This window comes from Atractosteus spatula, chromosome 8 (assembly GCF_055471065.1).
Source record: "Atractosteus spatula isolate fAtrSpa1 chromosome 8, fAtrSpa1.hap1, whole genome shotgun sequence".
Lineage (NCBI taxonomy): Eukaryota > Metazoa > Chordata > Actinopteri > Semionotiformes > Lepisosteidae > Atractosteus > Atractosteus spatula.
In genome coordinates this window covers 2,982,920-3,007,048 of record NC_142713.1, presented here as the reverse complement: position 1 = coordinate 3,007,048, position 24,129 = coordinate 2,982,920, and the positions used below count along the sequence as shown (strand labels likewise).

General features: G+C 52.6%; 4 protein-coding genes across 4 annotated transcripts in view; 3 read left to right on the top strand and 1 right to left on the bottom strand.

Moving 5' to 3' along the window:
- Positions 1-1,734: 1,734 nt before the first annotated feature.
- On the top strand, positions 1,735-4,058 carry stmp1 (short transmembrane mitochondrial protein 1). The gene is made up of 3 exons (XM_088922753.1): positions 1,735-2,069; positions 2,761-2,814; positions 3,143-4,058. Exons 1-3 carry the CDS (start codon positions 2,055-2,057, stop codon positions 3,215-3,217), a joined length of 144 nt encoding a protein of 47 aa, XP_088778879.1. The 5' UTR covers positions 1,735-2,054; the 3' UTR covers positions 3,218-4,058.
- A 1,022-nt stretch (positions 4,059-5,080) lies between these two features.
- coa6 (cytochrome c oxidase assembly factor 6) lies at positions 5,081-7,478 on the top strand. The gene is made up of 2 exons (XM_088922752.1): positions 5,081-5,946; positions 6,724-7,478. The coding sequence occupies exons 1-2, from the start codon at positions 5,803-5,805 to the stop codon at positions 6,817-6,819; spliced, it is 240 nt and encodes a 79-aa protein (XP_088778878.1). The 5' UTR covers positions 5,081-5,802; the 3' UTR covers positions 6,820-7,478.
- A 2,993-nt stretch (positions 7,479-10,471) lies between these two features.
- Positions 10,472-24,129, bottom strand: part of slc13a4 (solute carrier family 13 member 4) — a 40,851-nt gene continuing 27,193 nt past the window's right edge. The window contains exons 9-16 of the mRNA XM_088923587.1: positions 23,595-23,714; positions 22,901-23,002; positions 17,274-17,375; positions 15,693-15,799; positions 14,271-14,404; positions 12,893-13,054; positions 11,207-11,344; positions 10,472-10,609 (exon numbers count right to left, since the gene is read on the bottom strand). Of these exons, the coding sequence (XP_088779713.1) occupies positions 10,472-10,609; positions 11,207-11,344; positions 12,893-13,054; positions 14,271-14,404; positions 15,693-15,799; positions 17,274-17,375; positions 22,901-23,002; positions 23,595-23,714 (1,003 nt within the window). The remainder of the gene's footprint in view (positions 10,610-11,206; positions 11,345-12,892; positions 13,055-14,270; positions 14,405-15,692; positions 15,800-17,273; positions 17,376-22,900; positions 23,003-23,594; positions 23,715-24,129) is intronic.
- On the top strand, positions 18,631-21,134 carry LOC148829080 (uncharacterized). The gene is made up of 2 exons (XM_088922734.1): positions 18,631-18,718; positions 20,362-21,134. The coding sequence occupies exons 1-2, from the start codon at positions 18,631-18,633 to the stop codon at positions 21,132-21,134; spliced, it is 861 nt and encodes a 286-aa protein (XP_088778860.1).

Sequence of the window (24,129 nt, the reverse complement as noted above, 5' to 3'; positions counted from 1 at the left end):
GGCAAATATCTGATTTGCACCTCAATTGTTTTCCCCCCCCCGTTTATCAGACTCGAAACCGGCGCCGGTCCGCTGAAGTCTCGAGGCCGTCGTGGAGCCGGTGCGTGAAGGATAGCGAGTGGGGGAACCGGCGTGGAGATTTAATGACAACGATGGCTTCTGATTGGCAGGAATGACTGTGGCCCCTCAAGGACAGAGCGGTCCAATCGTGACGACTTAATGAGGCGTCTGACGGCCGTCAAGAAATGATTACAGGGGTACAGGGGATACCAGGAGATCTGCTGAGCGGAAACAGCTGTTCAGTGTGCAGAATCCTGCAGGCTGTCTCTTCGAAAGCACAGAAAGAAACGCTACAGGTTTCCCAAAGACTGATTAAGGCGATTAATTCGACCCATTAGCACTAATGAAGATTAATATTATCGTTGATAATAATAATAATACAATCCCTTGCATCATATAGCTCTTTTAATTATTTCTTCTAACTTCTCATTGATGATGAAGACGAACTCTGCTGTTAATAAAACAGAGGCCAAATCAATTCATCGGGATCGATTACGTTATTAACATTCAAAGAGTCAAGATGGACACCTCTATTTAGAGCATTAGTACAGTGCAAGAAATTATATCTGAAGTAATTCATCTGGGAAGAAAAACACTGATAATTAAGCTGCAGGATCTTTTTTTTAAATACGAAATAATATCAATGTAATAGATCGTTACATTTTATTTGTTTACCTCTTTCCTGGTTTTATGTACATGTAGTGATTACTCTATAATTCCAAATCAAGTCATTGTATGAATGTTTAAAATAAACATGATTATCCAAAGCTGTTTCATTTATTTGTATTAGCTGCGTTATCAGCCCCTGCAGAATTCTGGAAATTTCAGGAGTGTTATTTCCATCATTAATGATGCTTTTTCGTGGAGAATCAGTACTGGACCCTGTACACGAGATCTGAGAGGGCTGTGGAATTCAGAGTGAAGCAACTTTGACCCATGTATTGTGATCTGTATATATATATAGTAACGCAACGGGGGCTCAGGGGACTCCCGTGTCGCGCAGCAGGGACCCAGCCCGGTGAGCCAAATAGAGATCTCTCCACAGCCCAGTAGCTGTAGTCCTGCTATCACAGGGAAGGGCGGCGACGTCACCTGCTCTGGTACGCCGGCTCTTACACAGTGCCTGTCGGCCGTAAGCGTTACAATATAAACACAAAGAAAGCTGTTTGGACGGAGCTACAAAACGTCGTCTTTAAGCATTTAAACGTGAACGATAGTTTAAAGAGTTTGATATGGTGTTATACGTCGCTAGATGCAATGTGGGGAAAAGGACATTCATTTCTAACTGATCCTTTAGTAATACTGGGCAGATATCGAATTCGCGACAGGCAGTGGCTTAATGCTACTTCCACCTTCGAAGCTTATAAGTAAATGCAATATAATAATAATAATAATAATAATAATAATAATAATAATAAAAAACTTTATTTTATATAGCGCCTTTAAAGGTGGCTTCTCAAAGCGCTTAATTATATTATTATTAATTAATTAATTAACAATTCAATTAATTATTGGGTTCTGGCCACTGTCGGCGTGCTGTTCTGTGTTTGGTTTTGTCGTTTTGTTCACTTATCTTTTTGGATACCATTTCTGTTTGTATTATTTGATATTCAGTCAAGGTCTGGGGTGAAAGATGACCCCCTCCCCACCCCACCACCCCGCATTATGAATCGTCAGAGAAAGGCGACGGGGACGTCATAACGAGGCGCCAAGACGCTGACCTTTTTAATGTTTCGGAGGTTGGAAATACGACGTCAACAGAGCATTTTTGAATATTCAACCATCTTTTTCTTCATGTTTTGCTGAGTTCATGCCGGAAGAGTCTTGTCATAGGCAGCCGGGGCATACGAAGGTGTTGGTTTTGTTTTTGTAAAGCTCCGAAGCTGAAGCCGGAAGTGGAGGCGGGCAGTCGGTGTGCTGCGGTGCTGACGGTTTTGGAGAATTTCTTAGACGTAAAATCTAGTTAACACTCACACACAGTCCGCGCAGGAGTCATGTTGCAGTTTTTGGTGAGTAGTACTTCACTTCGTGTAAACTTGAGTATAAATCAGAGAGTCTTTGCGCGGCCAGTTTTCAGTCAGTTGTTCCTGATACTTTCTTTAGCTACCAACGAAAAGTTCTGATAAGTTGCATTAAATATGTTTCTTAAAAGGTTGTCTATAGAGAGCTTTTTGTTCAACATAGGACTGTTTTATTTGGGAATTTTCCGTTGGTAATGCGGAATGTGTCTATAGACAAGCGACAGGGCGTTACCGATGACTCGCTTTCAGTTGATCATCTATTTTTATTTCTTTTAAAAAACGTTTGAAATTTGTGGGCTGGTTCAGTTGATTTCAGTGTCGGCACTGGAACTGGCGACGGGCTGATGTCTCGCCGTTGTCTGAGAGTTTTCATTTGAGTGGTATTTTTAGGATAGTTATTTTTACCCGAATCGCGGTGTTCTTTTCAGAAATACGCACCCATTTACGGGCGTCACGCGTCTGTTTAAACGTGTATATAGTCAGACACGCGTTTTCCATTGAAGTATCGAAAATGATATGTTCTGATCTCAGCGGTCACTCACATGGTGTGACTTTACCTTAAAGTATCCGTGACGTGTACAACTCCTGTGGAAAGAGTCTTAACACAGTACTAACCCGCCTGAAAGTAGAAGAGTCTTCGTCTTAAACCTGATTCTCCTCTCTGTGTTCTGGGTTGCAGGTCGGTTTTACTCTAGGGAATGTGGTTGGGATGTACCTTGCACAGAACTACGAGGTAAGAGTGTTTTTCTGAGCTTTTCTTAGGATTGTGGGAGGAATCTTGCAGGGAGGACATGCAAACTCCAGACAGACAGCACCCTAGCTCCGGAATTGAACCCAGGGCCCCAGTGCTGCAAGGCAGCAGTGATAACCGCCATGTTGCCCCATATGTAGACTGGCTAGGATGAGATTTACTCTTTTCTTACAAAGATTTGGGCTCCTCAGTTATGACACTATGACAAAGTTATGAAGTAGACAAAGTATCACCTTCAATATTTCCCGTGTCGTGTGACACAAGGTGGCAGACCCGAGGCTGGTGTCAGCTCTGTGCTCTGCTGTTGCAGGTCCCTAACGTCGCCAAGAAGATCGAACAGTTCAAGAGAGACGTGGAAGCCAAGAAGAAACCCAAAGAGCCGTGAGCGAAGAAGCCTGACTGGAGCTCGGGACAGAGTGGGGCGGAGAGCGGCAGAGGGGTGTCATCTGGGCGAAAGCAAAACAGCATCTCAGATATTTCCCGTGTGTGTAGAAATCAGTTGTCAGCCACTGCCCCCCCTGGCATTAATTTTGGACGCTTTCAACCCATGGTAAAATGAAACGGACGACATGTTAAAAAGCGTCAGGGAGAAAAAATATATTTTTTTTTGTAGAAGGCTATACAGCACCAGTCCTGTTACCCTTTGATTTTATGGTACACCCGTGGGCGAGGATAATCATTGTTGTGCAGGGCGATCATGTGCCACCTACGGACTGATGGATGCAGAAACGCCAACAGTATTTCTTCTGGTGAAGTGCCGGAACTGTCCCAGCCTGCTGGATGTTTGCAGTGGCAGATTGTTGATTGCCAGGCAGACGGTTGGCACAAGCCATGGGTGACGACACTGGCAACGGGCTGAGGTTGAATTGGATAGCACCGCCATGCAGGGTGGCTGTGGTCGGCCGTGTCCGGGAATCGTTTTGGCGTTCGTGGTCTCTAGACCTCGGCACCGCTGAAATGAGTAGATTTCAGGATTTTGAGAATTAGTTTTAAGAGGAGCCGGAAATGGCCACCCTTTTCTGTTCATGAGCAGGCGGGGCGACTCTGGCGAGATCTTGGGTGCGATAAATGCAAATCAGATTTAAATTCCAGACAATCAGTGAAGTTAATGCTTCACGTCTTCACACGTGTTAAGAGAGGTGCTGTCCGTTCAGTGTTCTCCAGACTTTCTTCCTGAAGTGTAATGAGCTGTTAATGTTCTTGGCATAATAAAGCTGGATTTTCAAGCGTTTTGTGTTTTTTTCCCATCCATCTGTCCATTTTCTTACCACTTTATCCGGTACAGGATCGCGGGAGAGCCAGAGCCTATACCAGCAAGCAACGGGAGCAGAGAGGATACATCCTGGATGGGACACCAGTCCGTCACAGGGCATGGACACACACGCACTCTCACACCAGGGCCAGTCCATCACAGGACACACACACGCACTCTCACACCAGGGCCAGTCTATCACAGGACACACACAGACACACACTCACACCAGGGCCAGTCCATCACAGGACACACACACACGCACTCTCACACCAGGGCCAGTCCATCACAGGACACACACATTCACACCAGGGCCGGTCCATCACAGGACACACACACACACACACCAGGGCCAGTCCATCACAGGACACACACACACGCACTCTCACACCAGGGCCAGTCCATCACAGGACACACACATTCACACCAGGGCCGGTCCATCACAGGACACACACAGACACACACCTTTTCCCAGAAGCCAATTAATCTACCAGCATGTCTTTGTACTGTGGACTGCGAGGCAATAATGCTGACCACTGCCCCACCATGCTGCCTTCTTGCTGTTGGTGTGGGAGGGCTCAGCTGGAGGGAAGATCGCCCCCTACTGGTCCACCAACACCACTTACAGCAACAGCCTTTCTTAGCATCCAAGATCTGATGAGATCAGGTTACAAGGTGTCTTTTTCCTTTTATTCAGCAAGAAAACAAACAAGATCTCTTGACATAATTTCTTGTGCAAAAGAGACTTCACATAAAATCACAACTGGTTTACAATGCTTTTACATATAGACGTCTTGAAACGTCCAAGTGGAGTTTTTAACTGGATATCCTATCAGAACTATTATACGACGGAACCCTAGCAGCCTGCGGTGAGAGGGAGGAGGGCTCCACCAGGGGGCAGTGTCACCGCGCCTAACAGGTGATCCCCTGTGTGGCTCAGGGGAGAAGCGTTTCCGGGAGAGAAAGCACTTCCGGGTGTCAGTCAGAGGTCAGGGTCATCCGCCGGTAAGAGTACATGTGTGGGTGATGCTCATATTTCTGTGTTTAATCGGTTAAAATAAGCAACTGTAAGGTCGTCATATAAGTGTTTCTCGTTAAGTATAATAATCCAAGGAAATAACAGCATGCAATTTGGGAAGAGGGAGTTATTAAGAAAACAAAGGCCAACTTTCGTGATCGATGCAGTAGCTAATAATGAAAGAAAAAAAGTGATGTGTAGGTTATGTAAGTAGTAGTTAAATCAGAACTCTTAGTTATTTTGGTTAACTCTTGTAATACCAACGTGTATATACAGCGTTGCGGCAGAAAGGGCATCAGTTGTGCAAGATGAAATAAATGTCTCTATATATATACACACACAGCTGCTATGATTGTTCACTGTGTTGAGCCGTGTTCTGTACTTTGTTTCTGAAGTTTAAATTCGAGCAACGCGTTTTTAGAAGAAACCAGTTAAACCAGCAAATACTCTTGACAGGCTTGGATAAGGCTGATTTATCGCCAGGTTTTCCCTGCGATCGGCCCGGGTTTTTTTGCCCTACAGAGCAGCGTGTGTATCGGGCGGTCCTGACGGTGCTGTGTTGCTCCAGGCTCGGCTTGACGACGACAGGCGAGCGTTTACCAACCGCGCTGCCCTCTCCCCTCGCCGTCCCTAACCGGACCTGGAAAGAGAAGAGACCCCCCCCGCACCGCCCACACACACACACACACACACACACACAATGTCGGCTCCAAGCGCAGAGGAACGCCGTACCTGCTGGGGGGCGAGAGATGCATTCTGGAGGTGCCTGGACGACAACCAGGAGGACAGAGAGCAGTGCGCACAGCTGCAGAAGCAGTTTGAGAGCAGCTGTCCTGCTCAGTGGGTACGAACGCCATTACCGTGTGGGGGTGGGTGGGTGGAAGACAGGTGTTGAGCTCAACACGGGTATTAACAGCCCCTCAGCTGACTGCCTGACAAACAGTGGGGAAGCACTTTATTTTCCCAGCTCTTCTTAAAATGCAGGCTCTCCTGAAAAACTAAATCTCGCTGCGCTTCAAGGCTTAGTTACGTCCTGCTATGTACACAGGATCTCGATGGCTTGATCGAAGTCTAACGTGGCATTAAATGCTTTTTTCGGCTGCATGTGTGTTGTCTGATCACCAAAACAGTTACACCTCTGACTGATGTTCTTTTAATTCTGATATTCTCACACTTTTTTTGTTTGTTTGGCTGATTTGTAACAACATGGTCCTGTTAGCTGAAGCCTGAACGGGCGTCTAAAAACAGAAATTCACAATTCACAATCGGAAATCTTGAAAGTGTTCTACTCACAGTGAAGCAGAATTGTCGTTTTTCAGCCGGATATACAAATCTGATCAAGACTTGTTGTCCGTTACTGTTTCAGCAAGGGGGGTTCTCGTCTATGTAGCGAGTCCCACGCCTGTGGCTTTTACTAATTAAAGTAAATGCAGTTCTTTGCAAGTATGCAAAATTATGCAGTATGCTGCTCCCGTTTCACCAAAACGACAAGCGTGCTGTTCTCAGGATTTTGGAAAGTTGCATCGCGTGTTCCAGCGATTAGAAAGAGGGAAAGATTTTGGCAGATCGCATATCGTGCCGTGTCTCACAAACAGCTGCTTTCTGTTCTGTCGTCACCCAGGTGAAATATTTTCATAAGCGGAGAGACTTTTTGAAGTATAAGGAGAAGCTTCTGACGGACGGATATGAGCCCCTGGGCCAGTCGGCAGAATCCTAGCACAGCTGGCGGAGGAAGAGGAGGAGGAGGAGGAAGACAGACGCATGGATGACTCGTTGGTGAACTGCAGGGTGGGATGACACGGCTGTATCCCCTCGGACCAGCTGGATCTGTGTCTTTTTGTCCTCCAGATTTTTCATACAGTTTGTGTGACGAGCACGGTTGTAGCAGAAGGACTGGGACTCCAATGACTTTATCACTTTGCCTCTCTATTGCAGGGAGGGGTTACAAATCACCCCCTTTTGTGCTAAAAAAGGTCCAAGTTATGGAGAACCTAGGGGTGTCCCACACTGGTCTTGGGGGGCCCCCTGCACAGGAAGTCTTACAGGGTACCCTAAGTCACCAGTATCTAAAAACTGGGAAAACTTACTCGTGCTCTGAAATGAGTGTTGTGCTCTCTTCAGGGAATTCAGATCCTTGAGGGCTAAGCCACTGGTTTCAGTCACTTTCTGAATTATTTCACATACAGTAGCCCCAGGAAGCGAGGGCAGTGAAACTGTGCAAAGTAAACAAGTAATCTGTGACTGTTGTGCTCTGCTGATAAGAAAGCCTTAATGGGCAAAGGCGAAGTTTGCTCCTGCCACATTGTCAGTGTGACCAAAAACAAAGGCAGTCCTGCAATATGTATATTTGTGTAATGCAATAAACATGTAAAATATAATTTTTTTTCCTCGCGGGGCTTAATTTTAATGTCCATCCATCTGTTCTCTAACCACTCGAAACCAGTACAGGGTCGCGGAGGAGCTGGAACCTATCCCAGCAAGCAACAGGCACAAGGCTGGGTACATTCTGGCTGGGTAGAAATCTAGCTGGGGGCCTGGGGGTCACTGCGTTCTTCAGCGGATTTAAACAGACTCCCGCTGTTGTGCCTGACACTTCAGAAAGAGCTGGAAGGTGGGGTCAAGAACGGCCACTGGATCATACAGTAGACTCTTAAACCCCCATGCATGGTAATAACATGGCTGCACTCAGACTAAACCCTCTGTAACACTGCTGTAATTCAGGGCTCTGTGGGAAAGACACCTTGTGTGGGTCTCCTGCAGTGCTCTCCAGAAGTGGCCACTTTCATTACAATGAAACTCATCTCAGACCTTCACTGGACTGCGCGGTGGACTCCTGGCATCCCTGCAAATGAATGCCAAACCATCGCAGGGCAGGCGCAGAATTTACACAACACTGATAATATGTACTGAGACTCCACACACACATACACACACACCAGACGTTTTTACCAATTTTTAATTTAGCGGCAAGGCAGGAGATAGATTTCCGAATAGTAAGTGAATAAATTACATAATTCGTCAGATTCGGTTTTGCTCTTTTGCGCCGACGCCTAAAATTGGAATGAATACTAACCGCCCAGTAAAAATGCGATATGTAAAGCATCTCGTATGTAAACTACACGCGTGGGAGAAGGTTAAAAGTCCTTGATCGTTCTCGTTTGGCTGTAATAAAGAGTCCCTCTTTGTCGCCATTATTGTGATCGCTGGAGAGGTCCAGGTGTCTGCACGGCTGGACCTCTCCATGTGGGCAGTAAGAGGAGATTCATTTTGATTCCACAGCACACGGTACCAATTGGAACGGCGATTCGGTTGCATTTTCAGTTCTACACGAGTCGGAAAATACATTTTTTTTTGGGGCGTAAGCCTTCCGGTTCACGTTGGGTACTCCCAGTTCCACTTTCTTTTGCTTCAGTCACCAGCCATAGAGCGGCTTTAATCGGAGGGCTGTGTCCCTGGGCGAATCTTTCACATTCACCGCTTGAAAGATCCGTGACAAAGGCACTTGCAGCACCTTGATCTTCCTGTTAACCCCCCCCCCCCCCCCCCCAAAAAAAAAAAAACAACATTCTAGCTTTAGAAGAGGGCACTTGGTGGCATTTAGTTTTGGTACAGGCTGCGGGTGAGAAGCATTGCTCGGTACGCTGGCCCGACAGGATCCGCAGAGTGTTGGCCTCTTCCACCTGCTGTCTCTCGAGGAAGACAGAAGGAGCCGGCCTTGGTTTTGAAGAGCCGCGAGGTTTAATCGTTGCCCTTGGAAAAAAAAAACCAAAAACCTTCTGCAGGGCCTGTGTGTTCAAGATGCTTAGTGGTGGGTGACTTGAATTTCACACCAGTAGGAGGGGTAAGCCCAGAACGATCTGCTCCACCCCCCCCGGGCTGCCAGGATCGTGCTCCGGTCCGTCGGGTTTGGGAATGGCATCCTTCGAAGGAGAGCCTGGATGTGCCAGATCACGGTGTGGTGTTGTCCCCTGAAGCCTGGACTGGCCACTGCCCGGCACATCTGAACATCGTTTGTTTCAGTAGCGCGTTCACAGCTGGTGGAGGGTCGAGTCGGGAGCGCAGACCTGCGTTTGCTTTCATCCGTTTTCTGATTCTCTCAAACGCCTTCCGTTTAGGAAGTGTTAGGCTATTCCATCACCTCCCCGCGACGTACTTCAGAGCCCACGTGGGGGGTCGTGGTAACGTGGCGTCGATTTTGAGAATTGAGAACTAGAGAAAAGGGACAAGGCTCTGAGGCTGAGGAGGCTGAGAATGATCCCATGGAGGGATTCGGCTCTGGAGTGGCCTACGGCTGTTTGGGGTCTGCGTCTGTGGCCTGCATCTCTTTGGATTCCTGCTGATCCCAACAGCTGTAAAAGCGCAGCTCTCAGGCCGTTAAAATCAGCTCGCTGAAGTCCAGACCAACACCCACCCCTGATATCGAGCCTGAGCACTGCTCGCCGGTTTTCAGGCACTGGGGCAATTACTAAAAGTCGGATGGAGCTCCTTTCCCAGGGAAACATTGTTCGATTGGAGCCCTGTTCCCAAGGGCCTGTTTGATTGGAGTCCCATTCCCAAAGGATTGTCCGGATTGGAGCTCCATTCTTGAGGGGTTGTTCGGATGGAGTCCCATTCCCGAAGGATCGTTCGAATGGAGCTTCATTCCCGAGGGATCGTTCAGATGGAGCTCCATTCCCGAGGGATTGTTCAGATGGAGCTTCATTCCCGAGGGATTGTTCAGATGGAGCTTCATTCCCGAGGGATTGTTCAGATGGAGCTTCATTCCCGAGGGATTGTTCAGATGGAGCTCCATTCCCGAGGGATTGTTCAGATGGAGCTTCATTCCCGAGGGATTGTTCAGATGGAGCTCCATTCCCGAGGGATTGTTCAGATGGAGCTTCATTCCTGAGGGATTGTTCAGATGGAGCTCCATTCCCGAGGGATTGTTCAGATGGAGCTTCATTCCCGAGGGATTGTTCAGATGGAGCTTCATTCCTGAGGGATTGTTCGGATGGAGCTTCATTCCCGAGGGATTGTTCAGAACGAGCTTCATTCCCGAGGGATTGTTCAGATGGAGCTTCATTCCTGAGGGATTGTTCAGATGGAGCTTCATTCCCGAGGGATTGTTCAGATGGAGCTCCATTCCTGAGGGATTGTTCAGAACGAGCTTCATTCCCGAGGGATTGTTCAGATGGAGCTTCATTCCCGAGGGATTGTTCGGATAAAGCCCCGTTCCCAAAGGATCGTTCGGATGGAGCTCCATTCTCAAGGGATGCTACGACTGGAATCGGCAGGAGGGACTGGCTTTTCTTTTTGGCGTAGCGCTGTGGTCTTTCCTTCCCTTGTCTCGTTCCACCTCCGCGCAGCTGCGCGTCTCCCGGGTGGTGAGGTCAGAAGCTGTCCGTGACGTTCCGCAGCACCGCCCAGTCCGGGAACTCCGACAGCTGGAACAGGGGCTCGCCCCAGGTCATGATGGCCACCATGACCACCGCCACCCCAATAAGGTTGACCCCGAAGCCGGCCTTCACCTGCGGGCGCAAGGGAACACCAGCTGAGGGGACGACGTGGGATTCAATCCCAGCAACGCTCTCTCGGGAGAGCAGTTCGCTAACATGGCTACCTCAAACCTTGAATACTTGTAGACACACTGACTGGCCCTGCAGAACCAGGACTGGACACCCCTGTCCTAGAGCCAGGACCCTGCCTGGAGGCTCTGATTGGCTCATGAAGGAGTGAAGACCTGTAGAGACACTGACTGACCCTGCAGGACCAGGACTGGACCCCCCTGTCCTAGAGCCAGGACCCTGCCTGGAGGCTCTGACTGAAGGAGTGAAGACCTGCAGACACACTGACTGACCCTGCAGGACCAGGACTGGACACCCCTGTCCCAGAGCCAGGACCCTGCCTGGAGGCTCTGACTGAAGGAGTGAAGACCTGCAGACACACTGACTGACCCTGCAGGACCAGGACTGGACACCCCTGGTTATCTCCCGCCCCCAACCCTATAACAGCAAACTGTATCGTAAGCTACAAAACTCCACGTAACCCACGATTTTTAGCTATTTTCCCCCAAAAATACGTCTTTTGTGTGTTTTTCAGAAAGAGATGAGAAAAGATGGTCTCACCATGTCCTTGATCTGGCAGTGGCCGTAGCTGAAGACGATGGCGTTGGGCGGGTTGCCAACGGGCAGCATGACCCCGAAGGAGACGCACATGGTGGCAGGGATCAGGGTGTGCAGGGGGTTGATCCGCAGGGTCTCCGACTGCGACGGACAAGGCGCGTTAAGACACCGCTGCACGCTGGGCCACCGATGCACCCCAGAACCCAGCGTGCACGCCCCACTTGGCGCGGGTTCTTGGTTCACCCGGCAGGAGAGGAACTACAGCAGGATTCGATACACCGCAGGGCGGTGTCGGGGAAGGAGTGGGGCTGGTGGGGTGTCAGCCTCTCTCCGGGAAAGGGATAAACTATTCAACTCCCGGCCTCTCTCACCTACGGTCTGAACCCTACCAGTGGCTTCTCTCTTCATCAAAACCTGAACACACACTGAAATCTACCTCTACCTCACGTGTCAAGAAGCTCACTCCCCATAATTTGCCTGTCTGTTGATTTCATTCTGCTGATGTGTGTTTTTGCACATCTGTTGTTGTTTTGCACACTGCCTGTTGTCTCTGTCTCTCTTTCCTTATACAATTGTACTGCTGTTACTAATACTTACAGTCTGAGAGCTAGCCAAATAGCATTTCATTATACCACATACCTGTGTATGAGTATACTGACAATAAACTTGAACTGAATCTCAATAAACGATTACTTTTTCAATGAAAAGAGACTATACGCCAGGGGCAGGGCTGTGTCCTGTGTCCAGTTTCCTGCATTCTGCTTGGAGCTGGGGAGGCAGGGAGGCCGGGAGTTTCTCTTGCTGGTCTTTTACAAGGCAAATAACCCTCTGGGGACAGGGTGTGATACCCCTGCTCTAAACAATCATACGGCGCTGTGTAAGACTGTGGGCCTGAAGTTTCCCTGCCTCTGTTGAAGGAAAGAGAAGTCCCAGGGCCCCTTGTGCACCAGCACAGTGGCTCCTGTCCCCAGATTTAAATGCGCGTCTCTGTAGTTCCCTGCCCCGATACCCTGGCTTCTCTCCAGACACAGCTGGGTGAGCTCCTCCAGTCAGGACAGGAGGCTCTTCTTTACACAGAGGGTAGTGGGAGTGGGGAACAAGCTGCCCAGCCCTGTGGTTGAGGCCGATACCCTGGCTTCTCTCCAGACACAGCTGGGTGAGCTCCTCCAGTCAGGACAGGAGGCTCTTCTTTACACAAAGGGGGGTGAGGGTGTGGAACAAGCTGCCCAGCCCTGTGGTTGAAGCCGATGCCCTGGCTTCTCTCCAGACACAGCTGGGTGAGCTCCTCCAGTCAGGACAGGAGGCTCTTCTTTACACAGAGGGTAGTGGGAGTGGGGAACAAGCTGCCCAGCCCTGTGGTTGAAGCCGATACCCTGGCTTCTCTCCAGACACAGCTGGATGAGCTCCTCCAGTCTGGACAGGAGACACTTCTTTACACAAAGGGGGGTGGGGGTGTGGAACAAGCTGCCCAGCCCTGTGGTTGAAGCTGATACCCTGGCTTCTCTCCGGACAGAAAGGGGTGAATGGCCTCCTCTCGTGACCATTGCAGCAGGACAGAGGTGGACCGAGCTACGGACCATGGATCAAGCTGCTCCCTTCATCAGCTGAACACAAGGGGATCCCCCCCTCCCCTGCCACCCGAACGGGCTTGTGGAAGATGGGGCGTCCCCGGGGGCGCGGAGCACTTACGAGAGTGGAGAGGATGGGCAGGAAGACGGTGAGGGTGGCGGGGTTGCTGGCGAACTCGGTCACGGTGGACACCAGCAGGCAGGCCAGCAGGGTCACGGTCCAGGGCGGCAGGCCGCTCATGGGCTCCATCTGCCTCCCGATCCAGACGGACAGCCCCGACACCTGGAGGGCAGCGGCCGCTCGTGTTAACCGCTGCAGGCGGCACAGGCTCTGTGACCCTACCTGCTTGTGCTACTGGAGCCTCGGGGCTCTGTGCTACTGAAAACCCAGAGCTCTGTGTTACTGAAACCCCAGGGCTCTGTGCTACTGGAGCCTCGGGGCTCTGTGCTACAGAAACCCCAGGGCTCTGTGTTACTGAAACCCCAGGGCTCTGTGCTACTGGAGCCTCAGGGCTCTGTGCTACTGGAAACCCAGAGCTCTGTGTTACTTGAGCCTCAGGGCTCTGTGTTACTGGAGCCCCAGGGCTCTGTGACCCTACCTGCTTGTGCTACTGGAGCCTCGGGGCTCTGTGCTACGGAAACCCCAGGGCTCTGTGCTACTGGAGCCTCAGGGCTCTGTGCTACTGGAAACCCAGAGCTCTGTGTTACTTGAGCCTCAGGGCTCTGTGTTACTGGAGCCCCAGGGCTCTGTGACCCTACCTGCTTGTGCTACTGGAGCCTCGGGGCTCTGTGCTACGGAAACCCCAGGGCTCTGTGCTACTGGAGCCTCAGGGCTCTGTGCTACTGGAAACCCAGAGCTCTGTGTTACTTGAGCCTCAGGGCTCTGTGTTACTGGAGCCCCAGGGCTCTGTGACCCTACCTGCTTGTGCTACTGGAGCCTCGGGGCTCTGTGCTATGGAAACCCCAGGGCTCTGTGTTACTGAAACCCCAGGGCTCTGTGCTACTAGAGCCTCAGGGCTCTGTGCTACTGGAAACCCAGAGCTCTGTGTTACTTGAGCCTCAGGGCTCTGTGTTACTGGAGCCCCAGGGCTCTGTGACCCTACCTGCTTGTGCTACTGGAGTCCCAGGGCTCTGTGCTACTGGAGTCCCAGGGCTCTGTGCTACTGAAACCCCAGGGCTCTGTGCTACTGGAGCCCCAGGGCTCTGTGACCCTACCTGCTTGTGCTACTGGAGCCTCAGGGCTCTGAGCTACTGAAAACCCAGAGCTCTGTGTTACTTGAGCCTCAGGACTCTGTGCTACTGGAGCCTCAGGGCTCTGTGCTACTGAAACCCCAGGGCTCTGTGCTACTAAAAACCCAGAGCTGTGTGTTACTGGAGCCCCAGGGCTCTGTGCTACTGAAACCCCAGGGCTCTGTGCTACTGAAGACCCCAGGGCTCTGTGCTGCTGCAGCCCCAGGGCTCCGCGCGGTTATAGCCGCTCTTTGTTTTTAGGGGCTCACCTTGCACCCCGCCGCCAGCGCGTAGCCGCCCCCCACCAGGATGACGATCTCCCAGGGCATCAGCTTCTGGAAGTCCTTCCAGGTGATCATGGGCGCCATGGGGTCGGAGTCCGCGCCCCCCTCCGGGCTGCCTCCTGTCAGGAGAGAGCGAGGGCTGAGCCTCCGGAGGACCGACGTCTCCCCCCGCCCTGCCCTGCCCTGCCTCTCGAAGTTCGAGCGCCGCGGGAGGGGGCCCTTTCTAAAACCAGGGGATGATCGCTCGTCCGCTCGCTGGCAGGGCCCTCGATCTCGCTTGCTGGTTTGTTTTGCGGGAGGGAGGACAGACCCCAACCGACTGCACCTCTGCCTCGGCTGCCTCAGCTCCTGACGTCACCTCCCCAAAACCCTACGTCCCTAGTTCGCTTTTCTGCATCCCCCCCCCCCCCATCTCCTCCTGTGCAGCCGCCCATTGGTCACCCCTCAATCTGCAGGGGGTTCCCAGCCCCCTTGTCCTGTGGCTTAGGGGTTGAGCCCAACCTTCCCCCGGCTAGGGAGTCGATAAGCACTTCCCAGGCCTTGGGTGCTGCGTGGGGGACACTGATACAAGCATTCAAAAACCCTGAGAAGGTCCCGACCCAGTCAGCCTGGCGGGTTTCTTCAGGAGCGCACAGGGAAACACGAAACCGGAGGAGGACAGAGGAAGCCACGGTCAAAACCGACATCAGGCCGGCGCTTCTTTACGCAGAGGGTGGGGGGGGTGGGGAACAAGCCGCCCAGCCCTGTGGTTGAAGCCGATACCCTGGCTTCTCTCAGGACACAGCTGGGTGAGCTCCTCCAGTCAGGGCAGGAGGGGGGGGGGGGGGTTCTTTACACGAAGAGTGGTGGGGGTGTGGAACAAGCTGCCCAGCCATGTTGATGAAGCCGATACCCTGACTTCTGTCAAGACACAACTGGATGAGCTCCTTCAGTCAGGACAGGGGGGGGGTTCTTTACACGAAGAGTGGTGGGGGTGTGGAACAAGCTGCCCAGCCGTGTTGTTGGAGCCGATACCCTGGCTTCTCTCCAGACACAGCTGGGTGAGCTCCTCCAGTCAGGGCAGGAGGCTCTTCTGTACACAGAGGGTGGTGGGGGTGGGGAACGAGCTGACCCACCATGTTGTTGAAGCTGATACCCTTGCTTTACTTAAAAAAACAGCTGGATGAGATCCTCCAGTCAGGACAGGCAGGACGGGGGGTTCTTTACACAAAGGGTGGTGGGGGTGGGGAACAAGCTGCCCAGCCATGGTGTTGAAGCCGAAACCCCGATGTCTCTCAAGACACAGCTTTGTGTTAATTAACGTTTGTAACGTTTATCCTGTACATGCTTCTCTCCTCCAGCACAGCCTCTCGCCCAGTCCCGCGGCTCCTAGCTCCGAGACGGAAGGATCGACGGGGGGAGGCTGACCTTTCCCGGCGCTTCCCGAAGCCGAGGGCCAGGGCTTGCGGGCCGGAATGAGGAAGAGCAGGAACCCCAGCAGGACGGAGATGGTGGCGTCCGTGCGGTAGCCCTTCCTAGGAAAAAAAAAACAACCGAGATGGCGACTCGGGTCAGACGGCCGCGCTTCTAGTGGAGCAGAGGCGTTCACTGCCGTGCGCGGACACGGAGCTCGTCATCATCGCCTTGATCTCTCGGGACACCACACGGTTCAACAGACAACACCGCCCCCGTGTGGACAACCGGAGCGCTGAATATGTTGTGGGAAAAAAAATAAAAATGTAATAATGATAATAATGATAATTTTGCTTTATAAGCCCTATACAATTTCTTGCAATAGGAATTCATCTTTTCACAGACCCCAGCTTGCTCTACATGAGATACACAGACAGGGAGAGAGAAGCTTGGGGTCAGAGTGCAGGGTCAGCCATTGCACGGCGCCCCTGGAGCAGTTGGGGTTAAGGGCCTCGCTCAGGGGCCCAACGGAGTAGGATTCCTCTGCCAGCTGTGGGATTTGAACCAGCAACCTCCCAGCCACAGGTGCAGGTCCTGAGCCACAGAGCCACCACTCAGTAGTAGCAAGGTCAAAAAAAACAAAAAAAAAAACGGTAGACTATATAAAACGTGCCAAGTGCAGATGTTCGCTGTTGAGGATGCGCACTGCAGTGGGATAGAAGCTGTCCTGGAGTCTGGTGGTCCTTGCCTTAACAGTGCGGTACTGCTGGTCAGAGGGTAGGGGAGAGAACAGTCTGTGGCCGGGATGGCTGGGGTCCTGAAGGATGGATTGGGGTCTGTCGCGACCGCGGATGGTGTGGATCTCACCGATCGATTGGGATGCCCTATCGGGCGGAGCGGTGGCTCCGCGGCTCAGGATCTGCGCCTGTGGCTGGGAGGTTGCCAGTTCGAATCCCGCGGCCGGCAGAGGAATCCTACTCCGTTGGGCCCCCTGAGCGAGGCCCTTCACCCCAGCTGCTCCAGGGGCGCCGTATAAATGGCCGACCCTGCGCTCTGACCCCCAGCTTCTCTCCCTGTCTGTGTGTCTCATGGAGAGCAGGCTGGGGTCTGAGAAAAGACACATTCCTCATGCAAGACACTGTATCTGGCCAATAGAGTGATCTTATTAGGGAAAGGAGATAGCTGAGCGGCATGTGGTTTCTGGGATGGGGAAAGATGTGTTTGTGGTTAGTGAGTTGGTGTAGAAGGCGGAAGACTTTTTTTTTTGGTACGGACTTACTGTTTAGGCGCGACCACCATTTTTCCCCCCAGTTCTAGTCCATCTGGGGCTTATTTGTCTTTTAGAGCCAGTTAGCTTTGCTTGGGTATTTTTTGGGGGGGGGGGGGGGGGGGGGTCTTTCCCCCTCCTGAGTTGAATCCGAACGCTGACTCCCGGGACCCCCTGGATTAGCGATTGGCAATCAAACTGATTCGTTTCCCCCCAGGGGACTCCGATCTCTCGCCGGTCCTTTTACGTTGCGGCCTTTTTCGGTCAAACCCCCCCAGACGTCTTTCCCAGGTCGTGACAGCCCCCACCCCCGGACCCCGACCGCTTACTTCTCGAACAGCGAGGTCCAGCCCGGCGCGAATCCTGGCTCTCTGGTGAACCACAGCAGGGTCATCAGCAGGAAGAAGACGCCCGTCACCAGCTCGGGGTAACTGCGGGGTCAAGAGGGCAGGAGGGGAGTGAGCCGGGGCTGTCCCGGGGGAGAGGAGGAGAGAGGAGAAGAGGCCTCCGTCTCCGGGCTGCGGGATCTCCTTGCGCCAGCCTGGGCTGAGCTCTTCAGGGGGCGGAGGGGATCTGAACTTAGACGGGGCCGGGCCAGCCCTCCCAGTAACGTCAGGCCCCCCTCCTCTCTGGCCTGGTGGCGCAAGGTTGGGTTGAGAGCAGCATCATCTGCCTTAGCTCCGACGCTGGCGCCATCGGGCCCTCGGTGCCGAACGGCGAGGTGGCACGCTTTGGGGGATGTGTGCTCGGGGTGGGTGGCGCGGCTGGGGCAGGTGGGAGGCACTGCTGTCTCTCAGCGTTGCTTCCTGGACATGGGGGTGCTGTCTGTGTGGAGTTTGCATGTTCTCCCCAAGTTCACGTGGGTTTCCTCCCACAGTCCAAAGACAGGCTGGGAGGTTAATAAGCATTTGGGAAAACTGGTTCTGGTGCATGTGTGTGTGTGTGTGTGTGTGTGTGTGTCCTGTGATGGACTGGCCCTGGTGTGAGTGTAAGTGTGTGTGTGTTTGTGTGTCCTGTGATGGACTGGTGTCCTGTCCAGAGTGTATCCTGCCTTGCTTGCTGGGATAGACTCCTACTTCCCCTATGACCCAGTATAGGATGAAGCAGTCAGAAAATGGATGGATTGCTATGTGCTGGGCTGACTAGGAACTAAACCCAAAAGCGTGCTGTACTTACGAATATACACCCTCCACCCTGAGTAAGAAGTCAGTCGCTCAAAGCACAGTGTGAGCCCTGTGGGTCACAAGACTCTAGTTTAATCCTGGACCACGCTGTGGATGTGACCCAGGATACTGGAATCACATTAAAAAACACAGACATAAAGCTGACATTCTGTACTTTCGCCTCATTAGAAATACGCATTTCTATAGCGCCCAGCAAAAATGGCACATTGCACTAATACTTGTGTGCTTTTTACCATGTAAAATAAGTTGTTTTTTTTTTTTTAACTGAAAGCCCTTAGATGTTTATAAATTACTGGGCGTCTAGGATCGATGTAGTATCCCGGCTGTGATGTCATAAGACTATTCCATCACAGCAGAAGTTTAAAATGTTCTAAAAACGTGGTTTCCAAAGAAACGACTCTTAACATTCTAAAACGTTCTGCATTGCGTTTAGACTCAAACTCATCGGGATATTTTCAGCAACAAAACAGGACTTTGTCAGCAACCCTGACAGCAGAAAGAAATGGAGCCCTTCCTGCCTGCAACAGAAAGATATCTCATGAAACTGACATTTTACACCAAGATCAATTCTCCTGGGACCGATCGTCCGGGTAATTATTCTCATAGGATGAGCATTTCAAAGCTTTCCTTTTTTTTAAATTGCGGTCTTAATTTTTTTTAAATTATGATCCTATTTTTTATTTCTAAGCTGTACTTCACGTTGTTGGTTAGGTTTCTCGGTGTTTTGAAGGAGTGCTGACATGGGTCTTTTGGGTATTACGCAACGCAACGTACATATAGGATATCGCCAGACACGTTCCATCATTTGTGCCCAGAATAAATACAGCAAATCCAATGAACAGAAATAATTTTTCAAAAAATCAAGTGGCACACTTTCAATACCCTTGTCTTCTGCATGACTCTCTCAGTGCATCGACAGACAGAAAAGCTACATCTCTATCGTAATGCTACAGGGGCCGTTGAGGTCATCGTTCAGAGCAGAGAGAGTGCATCCTTCTCGTTTCCTCGTTTCTCTCAGACAGCACCTCAATGACTTTCACAACCATTTGGAGTTGTAATAAGTAAACAAAGGTGCAACCGTTTGAATACCTTCAGGTGTTCATCGCAATGAGGAAAACTGCTTAAAAGGGCATAAGCGCGACGAGCTGAGCTTTCTCTGGAGCTGCGAGATTGAATTACTCGTGACAACCAAGTGAGGCAGCAGGGTGGTGCAGGGGTCGGCACTGCTGCTTCGCAGCTCTTGGGGCCCTGGGTTCAACTGCTGGGGTGCTGTCTGTGTGGAGTTTGCATGGTCTCCCTGAGTTTGTGTCCATCACAGGACATACACTCACACCAGGGCCAGTCCATCACAGGACACACACACACTCACACCAGGGCCAGTCCATCACAGGACACACACACACACACACACACACACACACAGTGGACTGGCAATGGTGTGTGTGTGTGCGTGCGTGCGTGCGTGTGTCCTGTGATGGACTGGCCCTGGTGTGTGCGTGTGCGTGTGCGTGTGTGATGTGATGGACTGGCCCTTGTGTGTGTGTGTGTGCGCGTGCGTGTGTGATGTGATGGACTGGCCCTTGTGTGTGTGTGTGTGTGTGTGTGCGTGCGTGCATGTGTCCTGTGATGGACTGGCCCTGGTGTGTGCGTGTGCATGTGCGTGTGTGATGTGATGGACTGGCCCTTGTGTGTGTGTGTGTGCGTGTGCGTGTGTGATGTGATGGACTGACCCTTGTGTGTGTGTGTGCGTGCGTGTGCGTGTGTGATGTGATGGACTGGACCTTGTGTGTGTGTGTGTGCGTGTGCGTGTGTGAGGTGATGGACTGGCCCTTGTGTGTGTGTGTGCGTGTGTGTGTGTGATGTGATGGACTGGCCCTTGTGTGTGTGTGTGTGCGTGTGCGTGTGTGATGTGATGGACTGGCCCTGGTGTGTGTGTGTGTGCGTGTGTGTGTGTGATGTGATGGACTGGCCCTTGTGTGTGTGTGTGTGTGTGTGTGTGTGTGATGTGATGGACTGGCCCTTGTGTGTGTGTGTGTGTGTGTGTGTGTGTGTGTGTGTGTGTGTGTGTGTGTGTGTCCTGTGATGTGATCCCCTCCAACCCTGGACTGGCTAAACTGTTTAGAAAATGGGCAGATGAATTTTCCAGTTTTCCAGTTCTCCATGACAATCAACTACCCCAGCTGGTACTTTCTGTTTGTTTCCTTACCCCCACCCCCCATTCCCCCCGCGACAGGCGCCCTCCCGCCCGCCCCAGCTGGGGAGAGAGCCGCGCTCCTGGTGCGCGTCTCCAGCACGGAGCCGCGGCCCCTGACGGCGGACCAGCTGAGGTCTCTGGCCCTCAGCCTCCTGGCGCTCCACCGGGGCCTGACGGGCGGGGCCGCCCCCCGCCGCCGCGCCCCGCCGCCGCGCGCTGGGACGCTACGCCTCCGCCCGCTGCCCCTCCCCGCCCGCCGGCCCCCGGGGGCCTCCGAGGGGGGCCCGGGACCGGGGGCCAGCGGGGAGGGGCGGGCCCGGTTTCCCGGGAGGTGGAGGCGGCTCCCGCTGTCCTTCCGGGACAGCCCCTCCCACCCCGTGCGGTTCTCCCTGAGCGCGCCGGGCATGGCCGGATACGAGGGGGCGCCTGGGGAGGGAGCCCCCCGCGAGGAGGAGGAGGAGGAGGACCCCCATCCCTCCCTGGGGGGCATCCTTGCAGAAGAGTGGGTGTCGGTGCGGTACGGAGGCCAGGAGTTCCTGCGCGTCTTCTCCCCCCTGGGCTACGTGGAGGAGGAGGAGGAGGAGGAGGAGGAGGAGGAGGAGGTGCTGGGAAGGTGGGCCATCAGCGACTACACCGCCTACGGCCAGCTGGCCTTCTCCCTGATAGCCGACTTCCTCCGGACTCCTCCCCGGGGGGGCGCCAGCGCCGAGAACCGGCCCCCTGCTCCGGGGAGCAGAGCGGAGAGGAAGAGGAAGGCCGGAGGGGACGGGCAGGCGGAGGCGCCCCGGGTCACGCAGCCCATGTGGCTGTGAAGGGGGGATACTGTCTGGGACAGGCCTCCAGCCCCCGATCCCTCCCGATCCCGGACCTACAGCCCTCCACCCCCCGATTCATCCAGATCCATCCTGATCCCGGACCTACAGCCCTCCATCCCGATCCCTCCCGATCCCAGACCTACAGCCCTCCATCCCGATCCCAGACCTACAGCCCTCCATTCCGATCTCTTCCGATCCCGGACGTACAGCCCTTCATCCCCCGATTCATCCAGATCCATCCTGATCCCGGACCCGCAGCCCTGCATCCCCCGATCCAGCCTGATCTATCCCGATCCCGGACCTACAGCCCTCCATCCCGATCCCGGACCTATAGCCCTCCATCCCGATCCTGGACCTCCTTCATGATCCCGGACTAACTGTGTTCTAATCGTGATCCTGGACTCAGAGTGCTTTAATCCCAATCCCCAGCTCAGGATTTAATCCTGATGCCGGTCTGACAGTCCACCATCCAAAGACTAACAGCTCAGATTTACTGCCCTCCATCCTGATGCCAAACTAACAGCCATCTATCCCAATCCCGGATTTACAGCCCTCCATCCTGATCCAAGACTCACAGCATTCTATCCAGATCCCAGACTTACAGTCCTCCACGCCGATCCCGAATTTACAGCACTCTATTCCAATCCCGGATTTACAGCCTTCCATCCAGATCTCGGACCTACAGCCCTGCATCCTGATCCCAGACTCACAGTGCTCTGTCCCGAGTGACGTCTGCTGCCCTGGACTGCTCTCAAATCATCTGGGACCAGTTTTCCAAAACTGCATTACCACAACGTGTGGTTTTAATGTTATAATAAAACATATTTCTGCATTATCACAGAGCTGGTTTAATCCCATTTGCTTAAAAATGGCAGATGAGTCTACGTCGTATGACAGGGAAGCACCACTTTCATGTCTGGTGCTATCGTGGGCCACTGCGTTTGCAGACCGCTGCTGCATACTGTGTGTATGAAGGAGAAGGAGTAGAGATTATAGCGGCCATTCTGTCCTGAAACCTATATTCCCAGGCCAGCGTCTCACTCTTGAGATATTATGGACCACAGTCTGGAGAGCTCGTGCAGATAAACTCTTCTTGCAAATTGCAGATTCCAGTATTTTCTTTAACCTTTGACCCTGCCCTTTGAATTTTTTTTTTGCATGATCACAGAGTAATAACCCGTATGGTGACAGGTGACATTGGTACTGTAGGAGAGGCCATATCTGGACGAGATGTTAAACCCTAGTCATGACTGTATGGAGTCATTAAGATCCCATGAAACAGCTCCTAAAATTCTATCCTGACCCAGAATGACTGTACCCGCCTTCTAGTAATCCTGACCCACCTGACCGGACCCAACTTCTCGTAATCCTCACCCACCTGACCAGACCTGGTTTCTCTTAATCCTGACCCACTTGACCAGGCCGAGCTTCTCGTAATCCTCACCCACCTGACTGGATCCAGCTTCTCATAATCCTGACCCACCTTGCCGGGCCCAATTTCTCATACTCCCGACCCACCTGACCGGGCCGAGCTTCTCGTAATCCTGACCCACCTGACCGGACCCAACGTGTCGTAATCCTGACCCACCTGACCGGGCCGAGCTTCTCGTAATCCTGACCCACCTGACCGGACCCAACGTCTCGTAATCCTGACCCACCTGACCGTACCCAGCTTCTCTTAATCCTGACCCACCTGACCGGGCCGAGCTTCTCGTAATCCTGACCCACCTGACCGGACCCAGTTTCTCATACTCCTGACCCACCTGACCGGGCCGAGCTTCTCGTACTCCTCCTGGATGCGTCTCTCCGACAGCTCCTCCCGGCGGGTCTTGCGCTTCTTGCTGAGGGAGCAGGTCTCTCTGAAGCTGCAGGGCAGGAAGATCGCGGGGGCAGAAATGGGGTCACGCCGGTGGACGGGAAGGTGAAGGAGGCAACAGACACGCGGGAGAAGAACACACAAGTGGCAGGAAAACAAAGGCTACACAACACCTAGCACAAACCAGAGGAGGCAGCAGGTGTTTGGGGAATTTCCATCTGAAGATGGAAATAGAAAGTTAACGCACCACAATACATCATCATCATCATCACCACTTCCTCCGAAGTAACAGAAGGGCCGTGTTTTCTGGACAGTTCTTTCTGGGAGATGATTTGGGGTCCAGTGACCTATTTTCAGACTGCAGAACCTCATTGCTCCCCGACAATGAAACTCTACACTAACCCAAAGCTGTGGGCTCCTTCTAGCCCACTTTGCAGACTGCAGACCCCCTCTACACCCCAATAATGAAACTTTCCACCTACATGCAGCTATGAGGGTCTGCTGGGCCGTTTCTCAAACTGCAGAGCCCGACTGCACCCCAGTAATTAAACTTTCCATATCCATGCAGCAGTGGGGGGGGGGGGGGGGTCTGCTGGGCCGGTTCTCAAACTGCACCCCAAATAAAGAGGTTTTTCACTCACTTGCAGCCCAGGAACAAGCAGTGCAGCCAGAGCCAGGTCAGGAACAGCATGACCAGGGAGATGGGCAGACTGAAGATGAACCAGGTCCCGAAGTTGATCACTTTGGCTTCAGGGTAGCGGCTGTGGAACCGGGGGTGGAACAGAGAATGAGCCGGGAAAGAGCCGCCCAAAAACACGGCAAGGGCTTCTCGTCCTCCGCGGTGCTGAGACCGCGGATGAGCAATCTGGGGGGGAGCATGTATCTTATCAGCAAATAAAAATCATCAAGTCTGTCGTCGTGGATCAATCATGAGATAAAAGAACTTTCAAGACTGTGCAACAATGCAACACTTAGCCAGAAGGGGGAAACAGTAAACCAGCTTTAGTTACTGAATAAAAGTTTTCATCCAGCGGGGTTTCGCATTTAGAATGTGGCGGCACCGAGGAGCAGTGGGTAGCGTCGTTTCCTAGCAGCATTGGGACTTTAATTCCCGGGGTGCTGTCTGTGTGGAGTTTGCATGTTCTCCCCAGGTTCTTGTGGGTTTCCTCCTGGCGC